We start from the raw sequence: 24997 nt of genomic DNA on the forward strand, positions 1-24997 counted from the left end.
TCTTCAGCTGATTACTCTGTCTACAAATAGCTATACTCCAGGCAGATATAGCATGATGGTATTCTTATTAGAGTTAACATGTTAATAAAAATAATTTATACCATCCTATATCTTAACTTTATGCTTACCAAACAACCTTTTGATAACAAATTGGCCTACTGGGTAGATTTCCTTAGGTGAGAAAATGTGCACATTTCAGTAGAGTTGACTGAATATCAACCATATTTGGTTACTATAAATTAATAAATTCAGTTTTATATATAAACCTATATATTCATTGTGATCTTTTAGATCTTTTAGATACTAAAAATCTGTCATCGCATAGTGTGGAAAAATATGGCATACTAACCACTTACAGATTATTCTCTTATTAATCCATAATTGATGATCTGTAAGTAAAATATAGTGTGACACAAATACACTTCCCCTGGAAAGATTCAAAATTAATGAAAAGGCTTAAAATTCCCAAAGTTATGTCACATTTTCTCTTTGTATGTTTTGTTTCCACCATAATACCCCTGATTCTGCAAGCTTTATGTCAAAATTATGGAATTTATATACATAAACACTTTCATTCATTTCATCTCAGAGTTATGGTGCAGTACCTTCCGGCATGAAAAGAGTAAACTTACATTTACAAAGAAAAGAAAGGGCATTGCGACAAGGGCAATGTGAATCAACTGTGGCAGGGCTGCTTTAGTACTCTGTGTAGAATGTGTTTGGAGGGGAAGAGAAAAGGAGAGGGACAAGGACATAGACCACGTTATATTAAGTCTTCAATTTTCTCATATGGTTTCCCAGGACTACAGAATTGTGTTGGTTTCCTAAGACATAATATGTCATAGAAATTCCGTGATTTTCTGCACACCATTATCCTTCTTGGTCTCATTCATTAAAACACCTTGAATACTTACCCATTGCCTTTAAGATAAAAACCTGGAATTCTTAACACAGCCTATTAAGTGTACACAGATTTGGCCCTTAACCTCTTTTCTGTCTCATTTATATGGTAATTGCTTTGAGAGCTACAGCAACACTAGCCTTCTGTCAACTCTTTAAATACACAAAAATGCCACAAAGGTCTTCTCCCCACTATCTCTTCACCATATAATTCTTCTCACTCATTTATTCAACAAATATTTTTTGCTCATACTGTAAGGCAAGCATCATGTCACTCACTATATAAACAGCCATGAACAAGGCAAGTCGGATTCCTACTCTCACAGAACTTATGTTCTACTATAATTATCAGTTCATTCTTCCAAGAAATATTCATTGAGCACCTATCATGAGCAGGCTCTGTTCTATGTGTTATGGAAAGAACAGGGAATGAAATAGGCAAAATCTCTGCGCCAAGGAAAGAATCTATTCTAGTGGGAAAAGCAGACAAAAACAAGATGAATTAGCAAAATATGTAGATGTTTAAAAGTAATAAATGTTAAGGAGAAAAATAAAAGTAGGAAAATGACAGGGAGTCATTTTGCATAGACGTGTGTATGTGTGACATGGAATTTTAGATAAAATTGTTAGGGAAAGCCTTACCTAGAGGATCACATTTAAGTAATTAATGAGTAATCAAATAAGCAGAAAGATTATGGCTTGAAATGACTGCTCTGAAGGAAATAAAAGCATAATGTGAAAGAGAAAAATGGGGAGAAGTCTTTGTCTATAGATTGACCAGAGAGAGGCCTGTCTGAAAATGCATTTGAGCTGGGACTGAGATGCCTAAATTATAAACATTACTGCTATTTCTGCTTCTGTACCTTCGCTTGCTAACCCATGAGGAGATGGAAAAATACCAACAGACTTTCTATAGGCACTCTGTAACCAAACAACCCCTGCCCATAACTGAACCTGGCAGAGTGGCTGCTCCCGGACCCCCACCCGGCTCTGGGCTGAGAGATAACAGTCATCTGGAGCCAGAGAAACCCCCACCCAGAATTGGATGTGACAAAATGACTGCTCCCGGACCCTCCACCCAGCTATGGGTGCAAGAGATAATAACCATCTGGCACCCCGCGGCTTGACAGGGAGACCCCGGCCAATCCTGAGGTGACACATACCCTAGTGGTGCCAACCAAGCAGTTTGAAGAATGACAGCCCTTTGACCTAACCAATAATCTCTTCCCAGCCTTTTCCCGCTCTGTAGCACGCCAGTCATATTATAGAGTTCCTTCTTGATTTTCCCGTGGTATGTGGCGATTTGTTACAAGATACTATGATGTATGCTAAGTCCCTGCCTCCCCAAAAAATAGTGTATAAAAAGTGTTGTGATCCTGAGCTCGAGACCTCTTAGCGTCACCAGCAACGAGTACGCGGAGGTCTGGGTTCGAACTCGTAATAAACGACCCTTGCTGTTTGGCTTTGACTCTGGACTCTGGTGGTCGTCTTTGGGAGGTCTTGGAATTTGGGCATAACAGGACTGAAGGATGTGAATGTGTCAAAATGTGGCCCTTGGATTACCTTCATATGCTCCTCAATTACAGATGACTTAAGATTCCCCTACAGCACTACCAGTATATCAACTATAGAGGAATGGTATGATGGATGACATAGATATTCACGGAAGGAAGGGAAAAGTTACTGAATGTCTGTCAGGTGCCAGGTAATGCCTATCATATCTTTTGCCATCTGAAGTTTATAAGAAGAAGTTGTCTCTTTTTCACCTGAAATAGTGTCTGAGTAAAATCTATCAATCAATTCGAGGTCATAGGTAATAGTTAATAGTGAGCAGAATTTCACATAGTGAAACCATGTATTAGATCATGTGTTTCCAGCTGGGATTCAAAATACATGACCCATTGATAAAACATTGCTCAGTTCTACATTAAAGTAAGTAATAACAATGTAGAACGCACTATTATGTATTTATGTGCTAATTTGTAAGTCTATCTGAACAGTGACAAACTTCATGGATAATAAAAATTTCCCATAAATTAAACAAAGCTATGGTATCTATTAATTTTTCTTATATTATCCTGGGCCTTAAATATACTTTTTCATGAGCAATCACCTCTTTCTCTCTCTCTCAAACCATTTTATTAAGTTATAATTGACACACAAAAAGCTCTACACAATTAATGCACACAGCTTCATGAATTTGGAGATAAGTATACATCCATGAAATTGTCACCATACTATGCCCTAAACATATCTATACCTCCATAAGCTTCCTCTCATTCTCTGAATTATTAGTGTGTGTGTGTGTGTGTGTGTGTGTGTGTGATAAGAACACTTAACACAAGTTTTATCCTCTTTGCAAATGTTTAAATACACAATTGAGTATTGTTTACTATAGGTACTATGCTGTAGAGAAGATATCTAGGACTTACTCATCTTAGGTAAGTGAACTTTGTATCCTTCAACAAGTACCTCCTCATTTTCAATCCCCCCCACCCAGGTTTTCCCATTTTACTCTCTGCTTCTATGAGTTTGACTATTTCAGATTCTGCATGTAAATGGTATCTTGTAGTATTTGTACTTCCTTGTTTCTGTACTTTCCTTATTTCACTTAGCAGTTTCTTTCATGTTGTCACAAATGTCAGAATCTCCATCTCTGTAGGCCTGGATAATATGCCATTTTAAGTTCTTACATTTTCTTTATCCATTTATTTGTCAATGGACATTTAGCTTGCTTCCATGTCTGAGCTATTGTGAATATTGGAATGCATTTGAGAGTATACATATCTCTTCGAGATGCTGATCCCATATCTTAGCTCCTATGAATATATATCTTCAAGATGTTGATTTTAATAATAATGGGTATACACCCAGAAGTGAGTCTACTGGATAATATGGTATTTCTTTCTATCTATCTATCTATCTATCTATTTATATTTTTGGAAATATTTGATTAATTGAGAGAGAGATCAGGAGCAAAGGTGCAGAAGGAAAGGGAGAAGCAGTTTCCACTGAGCCTGAAGCCCGATTCAGGACTCCATCCCAGGACCCCAGATCATGACCTGAGCCAAAAGCAGCTGCTTAATGAACCAAGCCACCCAGGCACCCCTCTTTTTTTTTTATTTTTTGATAAATCTCTATACTGTTTTCCATAATGGCTGCACCACTTTACATTTCTACCATCAGTGCACAAATATTCCCTTTCCTCCACATTCTTGTCAACGTTTGTCTTCTTTTGTATTTGCTTTTATTTATTTATATTGTAATCATCCTAAGAGGTGTGAGGTAATAGCTCATCGTGGTTACAATATGCATTATCCTGATGATTGGTGATGTTGAGCAACTTGTAACATTCCTATTGGCCATTTATATGTCTTCTTTTAAGAAATGTCTAAACAGTTCTTTGCCCATTTATTTTTTAATCAGGTTATTGAGTGTTTTGTTTGTTTTTATGTTTTTTTGGTGGGTGTTGTTGTTTTTTGTTTATTTTGCTACTAAGTTGTACGAGTTCCCTATATATTTTGGACATAAATCCTTTATCAGATACAATTTTGCAACTATTTTCTTCCCTTCCATAAGTTGCCTTTTCATTTTGTTGACTGTCTCCTTTTCTCCTTTCCTTTTTCAGTTTTAGTTTGATGTAGTCCCAATTGTTTGTTTTTGCTTTTGTTGGCTATACTTTTGGTGTCACATCTAAGAAATCATTGCCAAAATCAAGAAGCTTTTTCCCTATGTTTTTTTTTTTTTCCCCAGGAGCTTTATAGTTTGGGGTCTTATATTTAAATCTTTAATCCATTTTCAGTTAATTTTTGTGTATGGCATAAGGATCTAGCTTCATTTTTCTGCCTGTGGCTATCCAATTTTCCAATACTATTTATTGAAGTGACTATCCTTTCCCCCATTATGTATTGTTGGCACCCTGGGCCAAGATCCATTGAATGTATATGCATGGCTTTATTTCTAGTCCCTCTTCCATTCCATTGGTCTCTATGTTTGTTTTTATGCCAGTACCATACTATTTTGATTACTGCAGATATGTAATCAGCTTTTGAAATCAAGAAGTATGATGCTACCAGCTTTGGTCTTCTTGCTCAAAATTACTTTGGCTATTCAAAGTCTTTAATGGTTCCATGTGAATTTTAGGATTTTTTTTTCCTTCCCTTTCTGTTAAAAAGTGTCATGGTAGCAATCACCATTTATCAGTAAATTATGTAGTGGTATTACTGACCTACAGTGAAACATTAAGTATATACGAAAACAATGTTTAGGATATGATTCATAGCAATACGATAAAGAAATATAGAGTTATGTTTGGGACTGAGTCTTGATTTAATCTGTGCTTTTTAGAGAGCAGGCAAAAGGTCACCCACACCCCCTACAATACATAGGCTCATTAGTGAGTTCTTTCCTAAGTTTAAACTTACTATTATTTCTGTAAAATGTTTTTGTTAATCTACTTTTAATAATTCTTTTCTCCTAAAGAAAGAGGAGATAAATGGAAATGGAATAGGAGTGAGACAACAGATTCTACAGAACTTTATAGGGAGAAATTTTTCTCTAAATAGGCCCCCCAATTTTTTTTGGAAATACTTAATACTGTTTTATTTGTAATGCAGTTTCATCCAGAACACATCAAAGGCACCCTTTGAACTTGATGATACAGCTAGCAGATTTTTTAGAGGATCTAGTAGGATTTTGTTTTATATGCTGTTCTTCCGTATTTGTACTTGCCTTGAAGAGGTCCTAACTATTTACATAGGGTAAAAAGATATAAAACTCAAATCCAACTCTGAGGGTCTCATACACTTGAGAATTTAAAACCCTGAAAATAAGTTTAGGGAAACTCTCTAGATTCCTCTCTTCCAAAATAGACTGGGATAGACAGATAGGTTTTTGTTTTGTTTTGTTTTAAAAAGATATTTAGAAAAAGACATCATTTGGTGAACACTGATAAAAAGTATCTCCTGAAACAAAATATATGTTTATTTTATTAAGTATTTAACACATCTAATACAAAATGGAAGTAAATTAAACCTTCTTAAATTTTCATTTTTACCTTGGGGTAGGTAAATCACATTCTGTATTTTAGTTTCATCTATAAAATATTAATAGGTAATTACAATTTTTATCAAAGTAGTCTGAAGTATCTCAGAAAAAGGCACTATATAAATACCACAAACCATACATCATTTATAAATTACTGTATTATACAACTATATTATTCTGTATACTATTTTGTTCTTTGTATTTATAATCATTATCAACTTCTCACTACTTCTATTGGAATTTAAGAATACCTAGAAAACATAAGTAGATGATATACAAGGATAATTGTAGAAAATGCTTCTTGAAGTTGAATAAAAAATAAAAATTTTCACATAAATTCCCTAATATAACTGGGGAATAAACCTACTCAGAAAGAATTCAATGAACCTACTCAGAAAGAATTCCAGCAAGATTTTCTTATAACTGCAGATTTAATCATTGGAAACCCCATCAATGACCACATGATAACCAAAGTGGAAGAGATGGAAAACTGATCACTGCTTCAGTAATGTGTCATCTTGTAGTTGTTTAAAATCTTCCTTGGTATCACTAGAGAAGTGCTAGTTGATAGAGGGATCACTTTCTGATGCTCCAACACAGAATATCCTCTCACTAAAAGGCTATTGTGCTCTTCTCAGCCTCCAGTGCTTGTGTTCAGTGTTCATCTCAGGATGCTACACTTTGACAGCTACCTCTCACAGGACTTATTTGTTTTCCCTTCAGCTGCTATCTCGAGTATAAGCTATTTACCTCACCAGACTCCTACGTTCAAAGCCACTACTGTTTTCTAAAGTAGTATTTAGAATCACTTAAAACCTTAGCAATTCACCAGATAAAACATGATGTGTCCTTGCATGCTATCGACTGTGTAAACCCAATTTTTCAGGTACAAGCTTAAGAGGTGAGAGTGACTCTAAAGAATCTATTATGGAGAAAAAAAAAAGAGAGAGAGAGAATCTGTTTTGACTCAAGAAACTTTTTTTTTTTTTTAAAGATTTTATTTATTTATTTGACACAGAGAGAGAAATCACAAGTTGGCAGGAAGGAGGGGGGAGCAGGCTCCCTGCTGAGCAGAGAGTCCAATGAGGGGCTCGATCCCAGGACCCTGAGATCATGACCTAAGCCAAAGGCAGAGGCTTAACCCATTGAGCACCCAGGTGCCCTAAGAAACTCTGATAGTAATGTATAGCACTTTATAAAAAGGTAGCATATGCTTTTTCATATAGTACATGAATCTACGAAAACCATTTTGCTGCAAATCAAAGTGAAAAGATTAATGATAAAAATATGTGAAATTGTATAGGATTATAAGATACTAATGTCTTTCCTCAAGTTTTCCAAATTTATTTTTATATCCATTATAAAAGCTTTAATAAACATAGCACACAAAGAAACAGAATCTAAATGACAAATGTAAGAGGGCACCTGGGTGCCTCAATCAGTTAAATATCTGACTTTAGCTCAGGTCATGATTCCAGGGTCCTGGGATTGAGCCCCTGGCATCAGGCTCTCCCACTCCCCCTGTTTGTGTTCCCTCTCTCACTGTGCCTTTCTCTGTCAAATAAATAAATAAAATCTTTAAAAATAAATAAATAAAAATTAAAGAGCTAAATACACAATTTTGCAATTACTATTTATCTTACTTCACTTCAGATCAACTAGTCTGAAATCAATGAGATACACAGGTAGAGAGATAGGACAATCAGGTGAAAATGTTTATTAATTATTGAAGAAAGAAAAGATACACCCTAAGATCTTACAAAACTGATAATATAAATTATCTAATATGAAAATATATAGATGCAGTTAAAACTCAATTTCCAATAAAGAAACTAAAATATAGATTAACTTTCACTTCCTAATAAAGAAATGAGATCATAGACAAGAATAATAGGAAATCTATAACCACATTTGATCTTGAATTTCAATCTACTAAGCTACAAGTATATAAAAAGACCATGATTGAAATTTGACCAACATTTTCTGTAGGAAAAAGCAACCCAAGAAAAAAAGAAACCAAAATCATACAGAAATAATAACAGCAGACTCTGTACAGAGGGACCAGAAAGACCAAAGTTTTATTCAAGGCTTTAGATATTTAGATTGTTGCACACAATCTTTAAATTTGTCGCACAAAATGTGCTGCCAAAGCCTACCATGAATAATAATATGTTTGTCACCCAAGAGATACTTTAAAAAAAAAAAAACTTTATTTATTTATTTGACAGAGAGAGGGAGATCACAAGTAGGCAGAGAGGCAGGCAGAGAGAGAGGAAGGGAAGCAGGCCCCCCGCTGAGCAGAAAGCCCAGTGTGGGGCTCGATCCCAGGACCCTGAGGTCATGACCTGAGCTGAACACAAAGGCTTAACCCACTGAGCCACTCAGGAGCCACCACCCAAGGGATACTTTAAAAAATCATTTTCTAGGGCGCCTGGGTGGCTCAGTGGGTTAAAGCCTCTGCCTTTGGCTCAGGTCATGATCCCAGGGTCCTGGGATCGAGCCCCTAATCCGGCTCTGCTCAGCAGAGAGCCTGCTTCCTCCTCTCTCTCTGTCTGCCTCTCTGCCTACTTGGGATCTCTCTGTCAAGTAAATAAATAAAATCTTTAAAAAAAATCATTTTCCTTTGTACTGTATCCAAGACGAATAAATGATACTGTACAATGTATGTTGTTTAGTATTATCTACCTTAAGATTGAATTCCATTTTTTGTTATTATTTTTAAATAGGGATTTTATTTTTTAAAAGATTTGTTTTATTTTTAGTTATTTATTTATTTGTCAGATAGCACAAGCAGACAGAGTGGCAGGCAGAGGCAGAGAGAGAAGCAGGCTCCCCGCTGACCAAGGAGCCCAAAGTGGGACTCCATCTCAAGACCCAGGGATCATGACCCGAGTCAAAGGCAGTGGCCCAACCAACTGAGCCACTCAAGTGTCCCTTAAACAGGGATTTTAAACATTATTTACATAAAAACAGAAACCAAACTTTAAATTTTTGATTTAAACCTGAATTTTTCTTACAGCTTGTCATTTAAAAATCCTATTTTCATTCAGCATGTTTATACTGTGTACCTATTATGAACATATCTCTATACTGAACACTGACATCTTTTTCAATAAAACTTTTAATTATTTATATACATAATATTATTTATTTGATTTTAACTTATACCTTCTAGTACTGAGTCATTTCAAGTTGTTTCATTCACTGTCTACTTTTTTAGGCAGACACAAAGAGTCAGTTATGAAACCTACCTTTTTTTTCCACAGTAATTTTCCTTGTTTTTCTATTTGGGTTAATGTCATCTTGTCCCCACTCAGTTGTTGTGTTAGAATGTGGGCAGTGAATGAAGCAACTTGAAATGACTCAGTACTAAAAAGTATAAATTAAAATAAAGGCTCCTAGCCAATGTGAAAATTCCCTTAAACCCAAACAATATTAGAGAACCAGAAAAGGCTGAGAAGGGGTAGTTTTCAAAACCATAACATTTCAAAAGACAAACTAAAGTTGGCATCGTAAACTCAGAACTTAAAAAAGAAATAATTTAGAAATTATTAAAATTCTACTTATATCTCTCAACAAGACATTTGAAACTTGTTTCAGATTACTCAAATATTTAGAAATAGATATTAGAAAATTGGTATCAGAAAAAAAAAGCGGTGTGCCAAAGGCCATATTTAAATTAATGATGTTATCTGATGTAAATTACACTCAATAAAAATCTAACTTAATATTTGTGTCATGAAAGAACACATATAAATGACTAAACATAAGAATTAAGACTTCTTACCCCATATTTACATTGGCGGGATGTTGCTCCATATTGGAAACGGCATTGCTCATCAGCATCATACACCTGACCTGGGGCCACAGCTGGATAAAGAAAGTCACGCTTGGGAGGCTCATTATCAAGGCAAGTACCACGGCCTGAACTGTTCAACATAAAGGACCAAAGGAAATTAGGTACACTATGGACTATTTCCATCACAATTTATGAAACCATGCGTTAAACTCTTTGTTTTAATAAGTTGATGCATGAAAAGCAATACATTCTACCAACAAATAGTCATATAGCAAAACAGAATAATTTTACTGAAATGTGAGTAAGAGCTCCAGTTGTTTTTTCCAGCACCAAGACTCAATAAAAGGATCTCAGACAACAATCTGAAACTGTCATGTTGGCCTTAAAACGCTGATTTAAACTAATTTCTGAAGGAATCAAAATGGAATTTCATATTATTCTAAGCTTCTTGTTTGTTTTCCATGAAAATATAACCACATCTGGTAGTAGAATTAAAAACATAAAATGTGGAAAATTAAAAAAAAACCAAACAACCACCACTATGGTTGTAATTCTTTAAAGACCTAATCTATATACTCCTCTAACTTGGGCAGAACAATAGATGCTGTAATAAGACATGTCCAAAGGTTCTTGAAATATTTCAATAATAAATGGGCAGAATGACAGATGAGGCCAAGATCCAAAGTTCTCTCAAGTAAATTAGAAGTGTTTAGTCTCTCAAAAATTTCATATTTCATCTAGGGTCATCAGAGTTGGAAAAGAGAATGTTCTCCTCTCTGCAATTTCTGCTTTTCAAAGTATGCTTGCACTCAAACATAATATTTTAATTCAGTGGAACAAATAACATAAAGATCGCCAAAAGCCAGACAGAATACCTTAGTTTAAAGAGCTTTATACTTTGCTAAATATAATTGTTCACTTTTTTAGTCAGTGTGCACAAAATAGGACAGATGCTTTTTTACTTTCATTTCACATGTGAGTAACTTAGAATTTTTAAAGAATTCCTATGCCAACATTTAAAAATTTTTTCCAACATTCCTGTCAATTGTGCCAGCACTTGTGTTTTTTTTTCCCAAATATTTTCCATCCACTTTGCCAAAGGAAAATAATTTCACAAGTAGAAGTTCCTCAACTATTACTTAGGACAGTACAAATTTTCATTTATAGATAAGTAAGAAAGAGCCATGCATAATAATGAGTTTCATATTCACTTACTATTTTGTCATATTTCTTAAAATGTAAAAGTTAATTTGCTATATAAAAATGTGTATTTGCACAGCAGCAAATTAATACATTTTAAAAATTGAACCATACTACTCATGAAGTGATAGATTCAAAAACTCACAGCACAGAACACTGTCCTCTCTATACCCTTTCTTTTCCTTTACGCCCCTCTTGGATGGTTTTTCATCAATAAAAATATTTAGATGGAATAATAAATATGATACTAATATAGATGCATTTATTATTGGCTATTTTAATCAATTCACTTGTTACTGTTCAAAGTATTTAACAGAAAACACCTTTTTTCACGCAGCTATCTAGTTTTCATGACTGAATGCTTTTTACTTCCTATTTATTTTACTTTTAGAAATTGACATGCACCTCAGTAAGAGAAAGTCTTTCCAGATGAATTTTAAAATAGCAAGCTCTTTTTATTTTATTATGTAAAGTATCTTTAATCTACATAGATATGCAAACTTTGGGCAAACGCAATTCTACCAGTAAATTCAAAATTTTATATTAAGATTAATGATAAAGAGGCCAAATATGAAAAGTATACTGAAAGAAGACAGACTATTTTGATAAAATGTAATATTCATGAAATAAACCAATTTAGCAGTTTAATCCCATAATTTTATTCTATTATATCAGTTTTATCTCCATCTACAACAAAATTATAAAACTCTTTAGGAAGGACTGAAATAATTTTTTTAAAATGTGTTAAGTACTACTATCAATAAAAGTGAAAAATTTAAGTACAGAAGTATTTAAGTACAGGGTCTCATAGGCAGAAATGTTTGCCAATAACATAACAAAGCAAGTATATGATATATTCACCTAAATAGCATTAGCTTAAAAATCTACTAAAAATCATTATACATAATTACTTGTAGATATAGAATATTAACCTAAAACTTATAGGAAGAACCATATGGATCCCCCCCCCCCAAAGAGTTTAAGAATAGCTACTCTGGGAAAAAATCATTTTCTGATAGCATACTGAAATTTGGCTTAATCCAGAAGGAAGAAAGAATAATTACTTCATCTAAAGTTCTTGTTCCCAGATATTAATGATGTTCTAATCATGGTTCATGTTCTGTAAAAAACACCAAATCTGACAACCATTGGAAGGGCCTCCAGACAATAAAGAAGGCAAGCAATGTGGTAGACAAAGTCTTCTGATAAAGTTTATTCCAAAAGTGGACTTTCTGTCAGTTTTTTTTAAGTATTTATAGCTTTGTATTAATATGATCTAAGTAAATATCTAGACAAACTTTATTCTTCTTTTCTGTATATTTTTGCAGAATTAAACACTGTATGAAATAAAAAAGCATAGATCTTTATTAAGATGAATGCATATTTAGGAATATGGCATCAACAAAGGCTTTTTGAAATGGGTTTGGCTATAGTATTGTGCAAACCACTAATTCTTGCATGTCAAATGTTTTACCGATTATCGGCTCTGGGAAAACAATGGCAGGGATATCTCCAAGATTGATTTAAATTGTTCCTACATTTCGGGTAGAAAATGAACAATATATTTTTCTTCTACTAACCATATTGGATATATATAGTAAAACCTGGATTAAACTATTTGGGAGTGGGGGAGTTTTCATATTTTAATTAACTGGAGGTTAAATGACAAAATTATTTTTTGCATAATATTATTAAAATTTGCTGCTTTCCTGATCCTTTCAAGTAAATTAAATATCTAGATCACAATTATTTTAATTAACTCTTAGAAAATAATAATTCTGGATATTTCTATGCCTTCGAGTCATCAACCGCCATTATGAAATACCACAGATATAAGTATAGAAGGTAGAGGACACGGATCTGAGAGATGCATATTTAACCCTAGAAGTGGTTTTTTTTTCTGTCCTCTTAGAAAATTCCCAAAAGCTCAACCCTAATCACACCCTTCACTCTTTCCAGAAGTAACTAATATTCTGACTTTTAATATAATTATTTCCATGCTTTTTTTTAAGTAATTATTCATCTTTCAATTATTAATCTGCTTATTTTTGGAAAAAAGAGTCATAGTGTAGGTTTTCTTTTGTGACTATATTCTTTGGTTTAATATTATGAATGTGAGAAACATCCATGTTGATATACATAGCTGTAGCCTGTTCATTAATATTGTTCTTTAATATTCCATTTAAGAGTATGGCACATTTATTTATCCATTCTTCTATTAACAAATACTTGTATTATTCCTAATTTCTAAAAATTGCAAAGTATGCTAATATGAACATTTTTGTACAGGTCTTCTGGTACAAAATGTTTTTTCCTATCTCAACAATACTAGATGAGTTATTTTCTTATATTTTGTAATTGCATCTATTTAATAAAATGGAGATATGAGTAATTGTTATTAAATCTAGGGTTCTAGCTAATTACGATAACCATAAAATTCTTATGATGCTAAATCTAGTGTTATTTATGCTATTCTTTTCAAAATAATAATAGTAGTGGTGTTATATGTAAAATTTCTTGAATTTTCTCATCAAATGTCACTTTTAAAAATAGATGATCTGTGCTTTGGTCATATGTAAATTTTTCCACTCAGAAAATGGAAACCTAACTCCTTAATAAATTAAATGAAGAGCACTGTTAGTTTCCACCTATGAGATATTATTATAAGTTACTGTTATTAAGCAGCAATATACTTGGCCCGAGAAAACCATATACATAAAAAGTAGAACTCTACTTCCCTAGCAGCATACATTTCACTACTAAAAGCCCAATATTTATTAATACCTACAGCAATAAAGATGATAATAGAGTCTACATTTGTTTATGCGTCCAAGACAAGACAGAAAAAATGTGTATTAGCTTGAGAACATGTTTTTTTCCTAGACTGAAATTCTTAGTAAATCAAAGTATATTTACATTTCCAGAAATCTTTGTAGCATGATAGCAAAATCATATTTCATGTATTCTACCTCTAATTTCAAGTATTCTACCTCTAATTCTACCTCTAATCTACCTTATTTACATACTTTGAAAAAAAGCCTTGAAATGGGATCATAAGGCAGAGTTGAATCTTCAGCTAAAATGTACAGATCCCTATGTAAAATATGCATCCTTGGCTTTGTTTCCAGGACATATGAGCACATTCTCCTAATTGCAATTTTAGATTTATATTTTACTTAAACAATTACACTATAAAGTATAGACCTTCAACCTGCAACACAGTGGGTCAATCTAAAAAATAAATTTTTCTATATAACCCTATCTCTATCTTAAAAGTCTTTTAACAACAACAAAAATTTAACATTTAATACCGTCTCCTATTTTTTACCACAAAATTGTGCTCATATACCTAAATTAAACAAAAATTAGACTGTATTATCTATGGCAAATCTTACGTACTATGTTATTGTAAACTGCTTTATCAGTCTTCACAAAACAAACAATAACAACCCTCTAAAATGAGTAACTAAGTCAGATCTTTCTCTCTTGCCCTCTGTATGCCTGGGATGCTTGAACAGAACTGAATTTGAGGCTTCCAACAAACACTGTACTGCTAATGATTTCCTTGGTTATGCCCCTCTTCTCCATATATAGCTATGACTTAATCGAAGAATTTTATGGGTTAGGGTGAAGTCCCCAAAACATGCCTGATAAATGGAAGGAGGAGAAACTGGTTCTGCTGTTTCTTAGACTCCATATAAAAAGAGGGTCCCATCTATGAAATTGATTTCCATTTCAAGATTATTGATACTGACCTTCAAAGGTAATTGCTATAGAGGAAATGTGTCTTAGTCATCCTGTTCATCTTATATCACTTTCCTTGTAGCTCTTCCTTTCTAGTTCACCTTCTACCATAATACTGCCTTTCTTTTATTCAGTTTCCATCCTTTCTGTGAAAATGGCTAGTCTGTATTTAATTTGGAGCTGTAGGAAATTTTGCTATGGATCTCTGACAGTTCAAACAATTTAACAGACTTTAATTTAAATAGAGCAAGAGTTGATTCACAGAGGCTCTGGAATTTTTGAAAACTATATGAAATTACTCTGTACTACCACTAAGTGGTGGAAAATGTATGAAAAACTGGCCTAAACTACTTCTGGCTGCCTTCCACTGCCTGGTAAATTAGCCCATAGTCATCAATGAGTGTGAGCCATAATACCAGGTTCATCTTTCTCTATTTTCTAAATAAATAAGTAAATAAGTCCCGCAGGCAGATAGGAAGGACACTACCTGCAAAGCCGTCGTCGAAAACATCAGAAGCTGGCATAACACGTCCATTTTAACGGAAATGGGTTCTTTATTATTTAATCAGGACGGCTTCTGGGCGATTCATGAACCACTTATTGAATCACCGAGTTTAAGAAATCTGAAAAAAAATATTGGGAGTTGGTAAACACCATCTCCTGATTGATCAATAGCACCTAGTGTTTCAGAAAGACACAAGAGACTTTATTCTATTGGCATTTAAAGGCCATGGAATTGTTTTCAGTTGAACGTAATGAATAGTGAATCTCTATAAATCATATAAAGCTCATTGTTAGAATCTACCATCATCTTGAGCCTTTACAGTAACTAAGTAAAGAAAGGTATGCATTTTGTTGGCTGGGCTGCAGTTCCTAAACAATTCATCTTTCAAGATTTCTTTTTCTTGAGAAGAGAAACTAAAATAAAATGTTATGAGTCGTTTTGAGCCAACTATAAAACATAAATGTAACCTCAATCCCTGATCAAAATATCATTGGATTTTTAAAAATATCACACATAGCTGCTAAAGCAATTAAGTCAACTGTATTAATAAAAAGGAACAAAGAAATTCAAGAAAGTTACTATTATGTCTTTGTGCTCCAGTGAACTGACCTGTTTAAAGGGCCCTGTGCTTTAAAAAAAACTTATTGCTTGGTCAGATTATAATCAGAGTTGTTTAGTTTATTATTAAAAAGGGGAAAAAAGCCAACTTTCCCCAAATCTCTACCCATTGTCTTTCATATCTATCTTTTACTAATGGTTTTAACTGTGTGAGCATTCCCATGAGGATGTAAAACGGAAATATTTTTATAAAATACAGAACAAATAAGCCCTTTAGAACCCTGTCAACACTAATCATGCTTACATACAAAATGCAAAGAGGCAATAAGGTTTAAATAATGCTTTTGGGATTAATTCTTTTAATTAATTAATTCTTTTAATTAATTCTCTTTATTCAATGGAACACTTTATTGCAACCAGTAATAATTTTATATCTCCCACCAAATATGTGGTGATTTCTTAACAATACTTTACCAGTAATTTAGGGATTCCCTTTCCAAGTATTTTAACAACCTTAATATAGTTTATCAAGGCAGGGTCTGGCAAGACCTCAAAACTGGTCTTTGTATTAGATATACAAAGATGGTCCTAGCAAATAGGCTGTGCAAAATAAACAGGATAGGGGAGAAAGAAAATTGGTACTTGGAAAAAACAAAAACAAAAACAAAGAAAAAAATGAGAAGAGAAGTCTTCAAAAATGCACAAGAATACTCAGCATATTATACAGTTTGTCTTTCTGGTGATAGACACTAAGATTCCATTATAAAAACATGAGCCAAGTCAAAGGAGAAATTCCAGATCTGGCTTGACTTCTGGGGAAAAAAGATCTTCAACAATGTTTAAAATTTAGGTAATATGATCTCATTAAAAACATCTTGGAAAATGATAATGCTAGTGCTTTGTGTTAAAAACCACTGAAAGATGTCAAATTTTCTGTGGTCTATTTTTATAGCCTTCAACCCAGCTTTGGCACTAGGCAAGTACAGTGTTATAATTACCTATTGCTAACATTAAAAAATTTTTTAGGTTATAGCATAATTATTCTGAGGAACTACTCTCTGATATGAATTTCCAATTCCTTCTATTTCATTATTACATTAATTAATTCAAAAAAGCCATTTAAACATTTATTTTTTGATCTCTGATTGATGAAACCATTGTGCTAAGTAATTTAAAATATATTTTTTAGGTTTTAAAAAAAACATAATTTTAAGTTTTCAGAAGTTTCAGCTAATAGCAGATATGAACCAAAACTTTAATAAATAATATTACTTTATATAACTTATCTGAGTTTTTAAAGTTTTAGGCCCTAGTCATATAAATGTGAACTATGAATACAGTTTTTTAAAAGAATCTCTGTAGTTCATGTGTGCTTTTTCTATGATTCACTTTTTCACAGGGTATTTACTCTCTTCTCCCCAAGAAAACAATGGCACAAAACAGTTGGAAGTAATGATAGAGCAATAAGGCTTAAAGCCTCTATATTATTTAAAATAATATTTACCATTTAATGTTTGTCTACTATGTTTCATATACATTACAACATTGTACATAATTTATATATATTTATATATTATATATTTATAAATTATGTACAATGTACATTATGTACAAGTTATATACAAATTATGTACATAATTGTACAATTATGTGCAATACTATACACACACACACACATATATATGTACATATAAAACAACCCGAAGATGTATGTATTATTACCTAACTCATTTAACAAGTGAGGTCATGAAGATTATGAAAGGTTAAGTAACATTCTCATGGTCACACAGTTAGAAAGTGAGACCTAAGTCTATGAGTTTCTAAAGTCCAAACCTAAAGTCCTATGCAGGTGAGATGTGAAAGAATACCTGCTTTCATAACATAGTTATACCTCAGCTAATTTATTTATTTCATGTTTAAGTAACCAGACTTTTAGATTATACATTAAAAGATCAGCAAAGAAGTTCTCAAACTGCAGAAAAGATGAGTCACATAATAAATATTCAAAGACAAATTTTCATTTTCTCATTTTCATTTACTGGGTATTTTGTTTTTTGTTGTGTTGTTTTTTACTGTTAGATACTCTAGCATTCCTTAAAAAAAAAAAGACCTCAATTTTTTCAAAAACAAAATGAAATATATAATCACTGAATTAAAGTTTGGCCTATGCTCTATTAAACTGTGTAAATCTAAATTCTTTCTGGCATTGTTTCTCATTTATTAAACATTTCTGACACTCACATCACCAACCCCACTTACTGCCTTGCTCCAGTTTCTTTAATCTACCAAGTTCTGTTTGAGCATGAAGGAAAAAATTTGCCACAACGATATATTAAAGTATTTTGGGAACAGCCTGAAATATCACCCTATAAAAGTTACTCATTATGCAGTTTGAAGCACTACATATTGGGCTTCTACCAATGGCTTACTTCTGGAGCAATTCATCATCACTCTCAAGAGATTACTTACTCTAGAAAGCTGGTGATATAGTCTCGACTGCAGGCAGACCAGGAAAAAGGATTGGTATTTGCAGTAATGTGAGCTGCCATAAGTTTTGCTGCTTCATGACCTTTCGTCCCACAAGAATTTCCAATTCCATCATGGTTCATACCAAAACTGTTTTAACAAGGAAGAAACATAAAAAACATAAAAGAAAGAAATAGAAAAAAAAATTTTTAAATGGACCCCCAATATATCCTTATTTCCTTATTTCATCATTTGTTAGCTTATCAACATATACCTTCTATCAATATCCTCTAAGGAAATACAGGATTCAAGTTAAGGAGACTACTGAATAATTCTCTGATACAACTTATTTTTAAATCTCTTTAACTGATCATATACTTCCAAAAATGTTAACTTACATGATATGATCTTTCCTTGAACAGATAGGGAACATATATTGATTCTCACTTTATAGGTATGAAAAACTGAGATTTAGCAAAGACAAATGACCTATTAAAGATCATACAGTTAGTAAGTGTTAGTAGAACCTGCCTTTTAACATCCTAGAGTTCATGCTACCTCACTATGCTGAATCTAAAAGAGAATTATAAAAAGATAGTTATAATCCACTGAGTTCTATGTTAAAGGTCAAATGTAAAAATCATTTTTCTTATTAATATAGTGAAGGAGAATTCAAGATATATGCAATTTGTGTTTGTATTATATGTGTGTTTTCAAAACACCTTTTGAAAAATCTTAATATATTTAAGGATTATGATTATAGAGTTTTTCTTTACTTCAGTTTCCCTTCATTAGTCAAACTTTGCCATTCCCCCCCCATTTCTTAAAGCCATGCCTAATGCTATTATCAATGTAATATAAAAACATATATCAATGATAAATCATAAATTTTTTCTATTAAATAGGATGTGAATGGAATAAATGTTAGTCTTTCTCCACAGATAGCTAAAAGCTCTCACTATTAGTGAAAAAATAAATCTATGTATCCATTGTAACATCCTAATAAATATACCATGATATGCGTCCAAGGAAATAAGTAATTTGTATGACAAGAATATAAAATAGATGAGAACAGTTGCTAGAGAAAAAACTGGAAAGGTAGTTGAGAACAGAGAATTACAATAAATAAAAGTAAATATTAATTTTGGCAGTGCAGAAACATTGAAGATTTCTGAGCAAGAGCAACTTAAGGTTTCAGAGTAGGAGAATATGGAAGTGATCTGTATTTTAGACAGGTCATCATAGTAATTCTATGGTGGAGACATTGGAGTGAGAAGAGAATGCAGGCAGGAAAAGCAGATGGAAGATCATTACCAAGTGAGAAATGATGTAGGTCTGAATAGAGCACTGGAGAGGTGGGATTAGATTTGAGACATGTTTAGAAAGCTGAATGAACTGATCTCCATAAATATAATATAAAAGAGCCATAATAAAGACATATCATATGTGGGGCAAGGAGAAGAAACTAGTAATTCACATGGAGGAATGAACATAAGCAAAGGAAGAGAAATCCCAAAGAGAGTATATCCAGAGCCCTAAATTAAAACATCAAGTAACCTGCCAAAATAACCAAAAAATAAATACACCAGTATTTGGTCTTCTTGTTCGACATCAACACACTGCGATAAGTCTCTTTGAATGATATTCTAGAAGCACGATGGTGGAGTTTAAGTTTATAGAAGTAGATAGAATTCTGTCAAAACAATCAACTGCAGTGTTACACAAAAAAGTTCCATAATGTAAATTTATAATTCAACAAACAATATTCTATACTTCTCTCAAAGGTTGATATTATCTTGTGAATACTACTATGATTCTTTTCAAATAATGATAGCTTAAAAAAATTATTTCTTTTTGGCAGCAGCCTTATACACATTCCTGAATCTTTTAAAGATAGGTATAGGCAGACACAGATGGCTTTAAGAAAATTATTGTCGGGCACCTGGGTGGCTCAGTTGGTTAAGCGACTACCTTCAGCTCAGGTCATGATCCTGGAGTCCCGGGATCGAGACATCAGGCTCCCAGCTCTGCAGGGAGTCTGCTCCTCCTGCCGACCTCTCTCCTCTTGTGAAACGTGCTCTCTCTCTCTCTCTCTCTTATTCTCTCTCTCCCTCGCAAATAAATAAATAAAATCTTTTAAAAAATATCCTTATTAAGGGGCGCCTGGGTGGCTCAGTGGATTAAGCCACTGCCTTCGGCTCAGGCCATGATCTCGGTGTCCTGGGATCGAGCCCCACATCGGGCCCTCTGCTCAGCAGGAAGCCTGCTTCCCCCTCTGTCTCTGCCTGCCTCTCTGCCTACTTGTGATCTCTCTCTCTGTCAAATAAAATCTTTTAAAAAATATATCCTTATTAAAAGAAAATTATTTTCAAGATCTCCAACTTCCTTATGTATTCTTTTCTAAAAAAAAAAAAAAAAAGCCAAGTTTCTCCTTTTTATATTTTATTTCTCCTATAAAAGAAGTACTTATCCTTTGCCCATCTATAATTTTACAATAGTTCATTGCCTTGGGGTCTAAAAATATGGGTGTCAAGAGGGACAATCAGAACCATTTTTATCAGTGTTGAGAAAGAGTGATTTTAATGATTGACTAACATGTAGTTTCTTGTTTTCATCAAGTTTATAAGAGGATATAAACAAATTAACAATTGACAGGTTGTTAAAATTTTTTTTTGATGCTAGATCACCATTGGTTATGTTCTGACAAATAATTCAAAAGGAGTTCAAAGAACTGAGTGATATTTCTACAGTAAACTCTTTTCATCAATTTCTGTGAACAAATTTTCTCAGCTTTTAAAGCTATAAAAACAAATTTAAAGAGTCAAATTGATGCTGAAATTTTGCCTCATCCTAGAAAGAGGGACAAATACAGCAATTGAAAATATATAACTATATATTTTCTATAAAATAGAAATTTATATTTGAATTATTTACTATAGAAATTCTATAAAATTCTATAAAATTTTACTTTTAGATTTTACTATTTATTAAAATATATAATATGCATATGTTTCTCTGATCAATAATTGGTTAACAATGGTTGTAATGTTATGAATGTACAATCCAGAGAAAGTTTTTTCTTCTATTACCACAGGAAATTCTGTGAATTAATTGCAACTTATATACATTTTTGTGATAAAGATGTAATTAAAATACTTTTAAATATAAAAATATTTTAAAAATATATTAATAAATACTGAAATGTACATCAGGATAGTATTCTGGTTGGGAAAGAACAAGCAGATATATGGAGTTAAAAGAGTTAAAAAATGATGTAAATTTTGACTATAAAACAAGAACCCGGGGCACCTGGGTGGCTTAGTAGGTTAAGCCTCTGCCTTCAGCTCAGGTCATGATCTCAGGGTCCTGGGATCAAGCCCCACATTGGGCTCTCTGCTCAGCAGGGAACCTGCTTCCCTCTTTCTCTCTGCCTACTTGTGATCTTTCTCTCTCATTCTGTCAAATAAATAAATAAATCTTCAAAAAAACCCCAAGAACCTGTTCACATATTTTTTAAATGCATACCGAAAGTTACCAAGTTGTTGTAGCATTTAGATTCAACTGATATATTTAAAAGAAGTATATAAAATTTTATTTTTTTACATGCTAATATTGATAGTGCTCTAGAAATTCTATCCTTTGCATTTAAAATGTTAAGATTGTGTCACTTGTGACAACATGGGTGGACCTAGAGGATATTACGCTAAATGAAGTCAGACTAAGAAAGATAAAAACCATATGATTTCACTTATATGTGGAATCTAAAAAACAAATGAAGAGACAAACAAAAAGCAGAATCAAACCTGTAAGTACAAAGAACAAAGTGATGGTTGCCAGGGAGGTAGGGGTATGGGCAAAATGAGTAATGGGGAGTGGGAAATTAAAAAAAAAATAAAAATTTAAATATAATAAAATAAAATAAAGATAGGTTCCCTCCTGAGGAAAGTCTATCTCAGTGAAGAGTTGGTAAAAAGTGAAAATCATTTGTGATCAGAAAAATAAACAAGAGTCCACTTTAAAACCACCATACTGACAAATATTAGAATGTTATCAAGAACTAAGAATTGACATAGTGGTATAAAGAAACTGGTATAGAGAAATTGGGACCTTAGTGCACAATAGTTGTACTATGGTTAGGTCAGCTGTTCTGGAGAGCAATTCAGCAGGTCTTCATCAGATTAAATAGGCAGATATTTTATGACCCAACAATTCAATTATTGGATATGTATCCCAGGAATATACCACAAAGGAACACATATAAGGATGTTCATGAAAGAGTTATTTATGACAGCAAGTTGTTAAAGATAATCTAGGTGTCTGTCACTGGGGAATGGCATATGTATATTATGGGATACTAAGCAGAAATTGGAAGCAGCAAAACAAGATAGATGTCTACATATAAATATGGGTGGATCTTAAAAATACTGAAAAAATTAAGAAAGAAAAAGATCTATAGTATTATATCAGTATGTAAGCAAAAATTACATAACAAATAACAGATAACAAAGAAAGACCAAGGAACTGTTTCAGATTAAAGACTAAATAAAAATAACTAAATGCAATAGAAACTAGATTGCAGGGGAGAGTACAAAATACACCTCTCGGACAACTGAAATTTGAATACAGACTGCATATTTGATAGTAGTATGTCAGTGTTAAATTTTCTAGTTTAATAATTATACTGTGCTATAGAAGACATTATTTTTTCACAAATACTGAAATATTTAGGGATAAGGCACATGTCTACAACTTGCTGTCAAATAGTTGAGAAAAAATATGTATACACATATAGAAAGAGAGATGTAAAGCAAATGTTGCAAAATATGAACTATATTTGAATCTGAGTAAAGGACACATGGGTAATCCTACCTCTACATCCATTCTTCTGTAAACTTGGAATTATTTTAAACTGAAAATTTGTATTCATTAAAAAATAAATACATACATATACAAACAATCTGTGCTATTTCACAAGGACACATATGGATTCAAATATACATATTAAATTCAAAAAAAAAAAAGAAAGTGGAGTGGGAAATGGGATTATAGAAACAAATTCATTATTCACATATATTAAGTAAGAAGGGCCCTTGGTGGGACTGATAATGATGTTGCACCAAGAACTAAGGATACATTGATAAATTCCAGACAGATAAGCAGTAAAGGAATAGGTTGATTAATGTAAAATAAACTCAACTCTCTGCTCTTTAGTTTCACAAATGATAATTTAAAAAAGAATGAGAGCAAGAATAAGAGTTTGGTGACATGGGGCACACCCCCATGAGTGAACAATGGTAACAAGACAACACCTCCATGGTTGGTTTTATGTGTTCATTAAAATAGTTCAGATTACATAAAGGTAAATATTTTCTTTTGAGGAGGGTTTTATGAACAGAGATTAAGAGAGAGATAGAGGCAGAGACACAGAGAGAGACTGACAGATTGGGAAACAGTTTCCCTTGGGCCTCTTGTGATTCTTCACATATTGCTGGGTATTTCAAGTCTGCAAACCTTATGCTTTAACCAGGCCATTTCACAGGATAACTTTGAAAAATGAGGCAACATTCCCCCTATACAAAAAGCAGGTTTACTTATTACTTGCTCTAAAATTGGTGATCTCCCCAAGCTCAATGTTTCTCAGTTATGATCCAAACCCACTGTGTATGAAGCATTCATCTAGGCTATAGTGTGTTGCCCCTATAGGATTTGGGGTCAAAAGAAATCAAATAAATATGCTGATGCTTATGCTGTTTACTGTGCTGTAAGTAATAAAATCCTTCATCTCTGACCCAGGAATTTCATGTCTTCTGCTAGCATCCATTTGACAGTCGTAGGCTAACTTACCAGCTTATAAGTAGGGTAAAATTAAATCTCAAATCCAATGAGAGATAAGATTGTAGTTGATGAGGATAACATTACTCAATTATTCAAAGCTAAGTAATTCTGAAAGCAAATTACTTCAAATTAGTATTAGTTTTTTAAAAACTGGGGTGCCCGGGAGGCTCAGTCAGTTGGATATCTGCCTTTGGCTCAGGTCAGGATCACAGGGTCCTGGGATTGAGTCTTGCCTTGGGCTTCCTGCTCAGTGGAGAGCCTATTTCTCTCTCCTGCTCCCTCTGCTTATGTACTTTCTATAAAATAAATAAATAAAATCTTTAAAAAAAATTTTTTTTAAAGCTGAAGCCCAAATTCTCAATAATCTCTATTAAAACAAAGTAGGATTTTCTTTTGTTTTCTTCATAGGAGGCATATTGAATTTTAAAGATCTCATCTAAATCTCCGAATAGATATAAGAAAAAGACCAGAAATTTCCTTTCTCATGTCTTATTATTTCTGTTCCTATCTCAAAAGTTTAAAGAACACATCTTATTTTTACACTGCTAAGGAAAGTTTTCTCCCTTTTTCTCTAAGATCCCACCTAAAAGCAGTAAGGAAAATAAGAAAAAGAAACAAAAATTCTGCTTTTAATAAAATGTAGAAAACCTCTAAAACTATAACCCACAACATTAAAATGAGTGTGGAAGGATGACTGAATTCAGAAAAATCAAAGATGAATGTAGCAATACACAGAGAGAGGATAACAATAACTGAAGATCTAACATAAAGACGCAAAGCATATTTCACCAAGTTATGTGCAACAATCTAGGGGGTAAAATGAACAATACCTTCTTGTGAACAACTGGAGTAAGGGTGCAAACTGTTGGAATATATACCCTTGTTCTAGATGTCAGAAGAAGGGGGGTCTGGCCTTATGTATATTGGAGCCACACAAATCACAT

The 24997-nt window shown here is 33.1% G+C and overlaps 1 protein-coding gene across 1 annotated transcript in view; it reads right to left on the minus strand.

The window, feature by feature from the left end:
- The window catches only part of ADAMTS6 (ADAM metallopeptidase with thrombospondin type 1 motif 6), a 309107-nt gene that overhangs the window by 109681 nt on the left and 174429 nt on the right, over nucleotides 1-24997 (minus strand). Inside the window, exons 10-11 of the mRNA XM_059417959.1 lie at nucleotides 18222-18368; nucleotides 9734-9875 (exon numbers count right to left, since the gene is read on the minus strand). Of these exons, the coding sequence (XP_059273942.1) occupies nucleotides 9734-9875; nucleotides 18222-18368 (289 nt within the window). The remainder of the gene's footprint in view (nucleotides 1-9733; nucleotides 9876-18221; nucleotides 18369-24997) is intronic.

Source organism: Mustela nigripes, chromosome 12 (assembly GCF_022355385.1).
Source record: "Mustela nigripes isolate SB6536 chromosome 12, MUSNIG.SB6536, whole genome shotgun sequence".
Classification (NCBI taxonomy): Eukaryota; Metazoa; Chordata; class Mammalia; order Carnivora; family Mustelidae; genus Mustela; species Mustela nigripes.